We start from the raw sequence: 7,029 nt of genomic DNA, 5'->3' as shown, positions 1-7,029 counted from the left end.
ACAGAAGAGAAAATGGTGACCACCATTCCCTTAAAGGAAGGAAAAGAGACAATGAAATCTTGGATTTTATTTAATCAATTTACACAAATCCACAGCAAAATAAACACAAAATAGCACTATATACAGAGTATTACTTACAGTACATTACAGATTTGATTGATGTAGTGTGTCAGCTCTGACATGATACTCAGTTACAGTAAATTCCTTTACACAGCCGTACCAGGATAGAGGAATGTAATGCAGCTAAGGAACACTGCTTTCCTCAGGCTCCATGATGACCAAATCTCAAGCTCACTAATTTCTGCAGAAATGTGAGGTGCTCTCAAGCAAGGTGGTCATGGCACCTGTACAATACTGCCTCTTCCATTTCTCCTTTACAGCTGTTTTAACCTCAGTTATGGAAGGCAGTAGAGAAGTACAATAGAACATAGACCAGGGAATTTTACTGGAATTCTGACTGTTCTTTGCTCTGTCTGTAGGAAGTCAAAGAATCCTTCACCAGCTGCCTTGGAGTGCAGTGATCAGGAAGTGGGGCTGCAGAACAACTGGACGAGGCTGTGTGGAGCAAGCCACCTGCATTGCCTTTTTGGGGGGAATTCAAACCCCTCAATAACAGCAGCACATACTTCAGAAAGATAAGACTCAATTCCAAATTCTGTCTCTAGCAAGGCATAATATTCCAAATGTTTCTTTATAATGCAAGAGGAGCAGGTTACAGGATGGAGCTCATAATTTTAGCTGACAAAGGCAAAAAGTTTACACCAATTTTATTTTTCTCTCCTGGCTTCCTTCAGACAAGTAGTGAACAGGAGTCACCAATGCCAGATAACCATGTTCAACACCATTCCAATAGTGAAGATAATCACTATAGGATTCCCTGTAGGTACCATCAATAAAGTGTGGGTTTTAAGGCTAAAGTACTCAGTACTATCAATCTTCAGAGAAGTTGGATCAAGTTTTTAAGCGTTTCTGACTACAAGTTAACATGTGCAGAGATTCATAGCATACTACATCTCCTACAGTGATAAGATGGAGGAAGAATCTTACAGTGAGACATTCCTTGACCTACTTAAACTCAGCAGAGCTTAATAATAATGGAGAGGGATATAAATCCAGTTGTAGCTGTAGCCCAGTACCCAAGACAGCATGGGGAGAGCTGGACTAAAAGTCCATACTCGTATGTCTGGAGAGTTGGGTTCTCCTTCCCAGGCTGTTCTCCCTTTTGCCTAAGGCCCCAGCACATTACATCCTACATCAAGTGCAGTTGTCATTGTCACATAATGCAGTTACAAGGTGTGAGCTCAACACCAGCTAGAGCTTCAGAAAAAGCGGTATTGGCTTTACATGGTAACTTAGAGACTGAAGTTCTTCTTGGGTCTAATTCTAAAGTTGCTTTTGGAAAACAAATCATACATGGAACATTGAAAGTGCAGCAGTTGCTGCCAACATGAAATACAGAATTTCACAAGATGTGATTGTGTTGAGAGAGTAAAACTGCTGTCAAACATACCCAATTGAAACAACTGCATAAAGCGCTCAAGTCAGAAATAAATAACAAAGCAGTTCAGATACTGACAAGTGTACTAGAAACTAAACATATTCTTACTAGTACAGAATTTAAAATATACTCCAATTTAAAATTACCTTCTGAAATTCTGGGATGGGGAGCATTGTTCTTTTTGTTGCTTAACCAGAGTGCTGTGGACTTTTCTTCCCATTAAGTTCAGCTTTGTGTAAGAGCCTGCTCTGCTCCACAAGCACTCAGGCAGGAATGGCCTCGACAGCCTCGATGAGGTTGAGGGCCAGGCTGTACTGCCCGTGGTTCTCGGGCAGGTGCTCAATCACCTTGCTCACCAGCCTGGCTGTTGTTGCAATTGGCACTTCCACGTTCTGGATTTCCTGGGGGTCCTGTGTGAAACAATAAACTCAGCCTCTCAATCATGTCACAGCTAAGCCCTCCAGAACCTTTATAAGACTAATTGCTAATGTTTATAAACACAATCAAGCTGATGTTTTGACCCATGAAACTGCTCTAGCATCCATGAAACAGAACAACCATAAGGAAAAACGGGGGGGAAAATCCTATTTCCATGAGTAAGAAAGAGCCATTCAGATGTAATCTCTGGCTTGGTGAACAGAAACCTCAGAAAATAAACCTGTTTTCCAAACTGGAGCTTAACTTACCATAGCTTTGAGCCAAGTGCTCAGTGTTGGAGGAAGCCTGGTGAGAAGTTCCATGCCATTCTTGATCTGTCCATGAAGCAGAGCGAAGGCCAGCCTCTGCCCAGCCAGCATAAGCAGCTGGGATGCCAGCACTTCTTTGTCAACCACCTGCAGGAAGGCCTGAAAGTAGAGAAACCAAAGGGATTAGAAACAGTTTCAGTGTGACAGCTCACTTAGCGGGAGGCCTGAACAGCTGTAACAAAAAAAAGTTCTTGATACTAAAAGGACAAATAGTCTTTGAGACTGTTTCTTGTGTTATGTAACAAAGCACAAGATTAGGAGCTCCAGAGCAGCACAACGTAGAGAATTACTCTGTACTTCAGAGACTAGCAGGAGCACAAGATGTTTTACAGTCCAGCAACATAATCCCCCCTCAAGGAAGGGAAGGAGTTTTTTTGTCCTCTCTTTTTTTTTTTTTTTTTTTTTTTTAATTCCTGTCCTAAAAGACATGACAGGCAAAAGAAGCCAATTCTGAAATTATCAAATATAATGAAATTAAAAAGGCCATGCTAGTTATACCAGTAGTGTAACTCCCTGTCACATTTCCACTAGTTGCATTACACAGATTCTTGCTGGGAAAATTGAAAAATAAAGGAATTATTAGTCCTGAAAAAATACTTTTATAGTCTGACTTTTCAGCCTGGGGACTTTTTAAGCTTGATAAATCTTGCCAAACCCTTCCAGGCATCTTAAGTGAGAGAAAAGTAATTTTAGCAGAATACGTGACAGTGTTGTAAAATGTTAAAAGCTGTTCTCACCTCTTCACCAAGATGATCCATCCCATAACTGTACAGTTCACAGACATAATGCCTTCTGACCAAATCCTCAGAGATTTGAAGATACTGAGCCAGGTCCGCAGCCAAAGTTGGCCAATTCTTCCCCTTCTCAAAAGGAAAATAATCCTCCTCTGAGACTTCTCTGTCCGTCTGTGACGAACACAGTGTTTGAACCGCTGCACTCACAACTTTGAGCAAGAACTTTGAAGCAAAAATCACAAGTTACCTCAAGAGTATCTGCAACTTCAGAACATTAAGAACTTTCAGTACAGAACTTCTGCCTACCTGCTGTCGTATAGATAACACGTTTGGATCCATATCCCCACTAGGTAGCAGCTGAATTGATGTTAGGTCTTTGAAAAATGCATTTTTGCCCTAAAATTGAAAACCAAAGACAGGTCTCAAGCAATACAACAAATCCACTCTGATCCAATACTAAACAGCCCAATTTTTTCTTGAATTTATTTTGTATCTCACCTTCTGTTTTGCTCACAGAACAAATGGAGACCTTGTGTAAGGTAAAGTAAGACAAAAAGAGAATGGCTAACAGTAATAGTTGTATGTAGAAGAATGGAGGCACAGGAATAGGATCTGATTTTACTTAAGACATAATATGCACTCTTAAATGACAAAAGGTAGTATAATGTTTTCTGCTAACAGATAAGCAAAAAAAATACAAAACCAATGGAATTTGACCTGTGGTAAAATGCTAAAATCAGACTCAAATGCTTGATGAGAGCTTGCAGACAAGAGCCTACATCAAAAGGAAAGTAATATTCTGCATTTATAAAATTCCAGAAAATCATTTAGGAAAAAAACTGAACAGTGTTACATAACTAAATTATTTTCTCCACAGCAGGAAATAAACCACAGTCTACACCAGTACTTTGTGTTTAAATTCTCTTAGAATCAAAGTATGGTTATGACAGGAGGAGGAAAGCTCAATTTCTGGTATCAGGATCAAGCTCTGATTGTAATATACTGCATTTTAAATGCAGTGACTTTTCAAAGTGGTTTGTATGGGTTAAATGAAAAATTGTTCATTCTTTTTGAGATGCTGGGAATTCTGCAATAATCATCAGCAATAATGGATACAAGAGTGACACTAACAACATTTCTGACCTTTAAATACTTACATTTCCACTGGCCTGGCACTTCTCAAAGCAACCAGGAAAACCTGTCATCTAGTGTTCTGCAGTAGTTTCAGGCCAGCTAATAATTAAAAAGCTGATCTTCATACAACTGAGGTCAATACAAATCTTTTATTCATAAGGAAGCTCACCAAGTTTGAGTCTCTGCCTGAATTCTGGTGACAATTTTGTCAATGCACCACAGTGGACTAAAGGCTTTCATAAAATCATGCAGGAACTGTTTAAAGTGCAAAAGCCAGCAAATATCCCAGATACCAAGAGGAAGGGAGCATTAAGGAAATATTTCATTATCTACTTTCTAAGCTATACCTTGCTGTCAAAGAGTGACAGTGGCTTCACACCCTTGAGCGAGAGCCTCATGACGGCATAGAGGACGGTGCAGAGCACAAACTGGTGCTCCACCAGCGGGTAGTGGATGCGCTTCTGCTCCAGGGCCAGCTCCACGATGGACACCGGGCCCTCCACCGACACCCAGGCGTCCTCAGTGTCCAGCACAGGGGCCTGCATCTCGTCACTGCTCACGTCTGCCTGTCAAGCAACACACCAGAGCAGTCACATGCTAAAAACCTCCTACACTGGCCTGCTCTGCAGTGAAATTAAAAAGAAAACTTCATGTTGTTTACAATACCATTAACATTTGTCTGAACTGAACAGGACAGAAATTAGTATAACCATGGTCTTAAAAAATAGATTTTAACCCATCAGTTCCTTACTTTCAGTGGGAAAAATAAAAATTTACCTCTAGCAAAGTTTGCAGAAGTTCTGAACAGCAGCCAAGAAAAGCTGTCATTGCTGTGTCACTCATCCCTACATCCTGGTAATAAACAGTAAGATTTAAATTGTATCAGCTGGAATTGAAACAGCTGTTGTTGACATAAAATACATTGTTCAGCTCAGTTTCTTAACCTGTTATATTTAAATGTAAAAAAATACTTACTGAACTACAACAAAGAATTAACAGGAAAATTTGGAATAAAATAAATGTAGCCATTTACAATACTGCATCTCCAATGAAGACTGAATCAAGTAATGCCACCTAATAAATTTAATTTTCTGATCATATCAGTGGTCTTCCAAAGAAGTTTTAACTAATGATTTTATGCATGAAAAATAACAGTAATTTGTCATCTTATAGTCTCAAGCCTACCCTCTATTACATCTTAAATTATACTACAGTTCTAATCTGCTTTTTCAGATAAAAATTAATTTATACTAAAAATTTGTTACATTTTCTCTAGGGCTACATTTTCAATTTTTTTTTTAACTTTCAAAAATAAATCACAAACCAGTATTAAATTTAAGGCACTTCTGATTAATTTTTCCCACTCAGAGAAAAGTAGTATTACTTGCCCGTCTACATAATCTGTCCTTTGGAGCTTTTCCAACCTGTTTTTACAAAAAAAAAAAAAAAAAGTATCACAACTAAATTTTCATTATGATATCTGTTACCCACATTTTAACCTTTTATTACTATTTTCCAAATATAAAATGAGAAAATAGCTCAATTACAGCTACATGATGCAACTCATTGCATATCTTGCTTTCAACAAAAGACTTGATACAGATTGTAAAGGAATGAACATCACTGATGCCCATATTTAGTTCATCCTTCTTGAAGCCTAGGATTAGAAATAAGGCCCCAAGGTCCTCATTCAAATCTCAGAGACAGCTAAGAAATTCCCAGTGATTTCCACAATGCATAACTAAAGCTGTAACACCAAGCATGATATTAGGAAGAAACCAGTTAGTTAATAAAAACCTTTCTCTCCTCTCCTGCAGGTGTTAACTCAGGTAGAAGAGTTATGGTGAAGGATTTGCATAAATGCATGCAGGAAAACTGGAAAAGGGTTTTTGCAGAGGCAACACCTCCTACAACTGTACACAACTGAGCCTATTTGCTGGAAGGAATGGGGAAGAGGACATTCTCCAGTTCTTAGAGAGCTAAACCAAAAGCAAAGGCAGAAAATGAGAGGAGCAAAGGAGAAGGAAGACAAGATAGGAGAGCAAATTCTTGCAGGTTTTGTGTTGGGACTTTATTTTTTAAGTCACTATCCACTTACTAGGAGCACTCTTCCTAAACTGCCTTCCAGTAAACAGCCCCACTGCATAGTTATAAAGCATGAAAAAACCTGAAGTTTAGCAGGGACAAAAGACCACCCAAATTCAAAGAAGACAGACTACATACTAGAACAAAAGCTAATTTACAATAGTAGCAATAATTAAAAGTGCTCAACAACACCCACAAAATCTTCTCTATTTTGCAGAAGAGTTCATGTATATGAAATCTGGGTTTGTGGTAGATCCTTGGTAATAACAGGAAACAGGCACAGGCACTTTAATATATTTATTGTTTTCCAACGAAATGTTATAATAGCACACATAGATAATTTCAAACTGTTTCACAAATATTTCTTGTTTAGTAAATACAAGCTAAAAAACTGTACTTAAGTCTTCAGAACACATCACCCAGTGTTAATCAGCTGCCTCTAGTTAATCATCTAACAGACCTGATATTTTAAAATACGCATTTCATCATCATTTCCAAATGTTAGCTACATAATAAGCCAAATTACAAGTGGTGATTTGCATAGTTAAATCAAAGATATTCCAAATACTTTTTAAAACAAAACACCAAAATTAAATTGTTTATAAATACTGGTTTCATTTTTCAGTTAGTAACAAAAGCAGCCTCAAGACATTGCACTCACCTTGTCCATAAGATACGTGGCAGAGGAAAGCCTTTTTACTATGAATGTGTTCCACATCATCAGAGCAATACCTAGAACAATCACAGACTTGTAAACTCCTGGTGAACAGAAAAGGGATCTTATAAGATAGTGAACAAAACAAGAAGGAATTGTGAATTATCCACACTGCTT

The 7,029-nt window shown here is 38.3% G+C and overlaps 1 protein-coding gene across 4 annotated transcripts in view; it reads right to left on the bottom strand.

The window, feature by feature from the left end:
* Positions 1-52: 52 nt before the first annotated feature.
* The window catches only part of RAB3GAP2 (RAB3 GTPase activating non-catalytic protein subunit 2), a 43,412-nt gene continuing 36,435 nt past the window's right edge, over positions 53-7,029 (bottom strand). For 2 of the 4 annotated variants that reach the window (XM_041401031.1, XM_041401030.1), the window contains exons 28-35: positions 6,859-6,956; positions 5,501-5,536; positions 4,890-4,964; positions 4,460-4,678; positions 3,285-3,374; positions 2,982-3,200; positions 2,185-2,343; positions 53-1,908 (exon numbers count right to left, since the gene is read on the bottom strand). In XM_041401031.1, coding sequence (XP_041256965.1) covers positions 1,762-1,908; positions 2,185-2,343; positions 2,982-3,200; positions 3,285-3,374; positions 4,460-4,678; positions 4,890-4,964; positions 5,501-5,536; positions 6,859-6,956 — 1,043 coding nt within the window. In that variant the 3' untranslated portion in view covers positions 53-1,761. The remainder of the gene's footprint in view (positions 1,909-2,184; positions 2,344-2,981; positions 3,201-3,284; positions 3,375-4,459; positions 4,679-4,889; positions 4,965-5,500; positions 5,537-6,858; positions 6,957-7,029) is intronic. The other 2 variants (XM_041401033.1, XM_041401032.1) reach the window with 1 other exon arrangement.

The sequence above is a fragment of the Onychostruthus taczanowskii genome, unplaced genomic scaffold (assembly GCF_017590055.1).
Source record: "Onychostruthus taczanowskii isolate IOZ18803 unplaced genomic scaffold, ASM1759005v1 scaffold183, whole genome shotgun sequence".
Lineage (NCBI taxonomy): Eukaryota > Metazoa > Chordata > Aves > Passeriformes > Passeridae > Onychostruthus > Onychostruthus taczanowskii.
The sequence above is the reverse complement of the archived record's forward strand: the minus strand, read 5'-3'. Positions and strand labels throughout refer to the sequence as shown.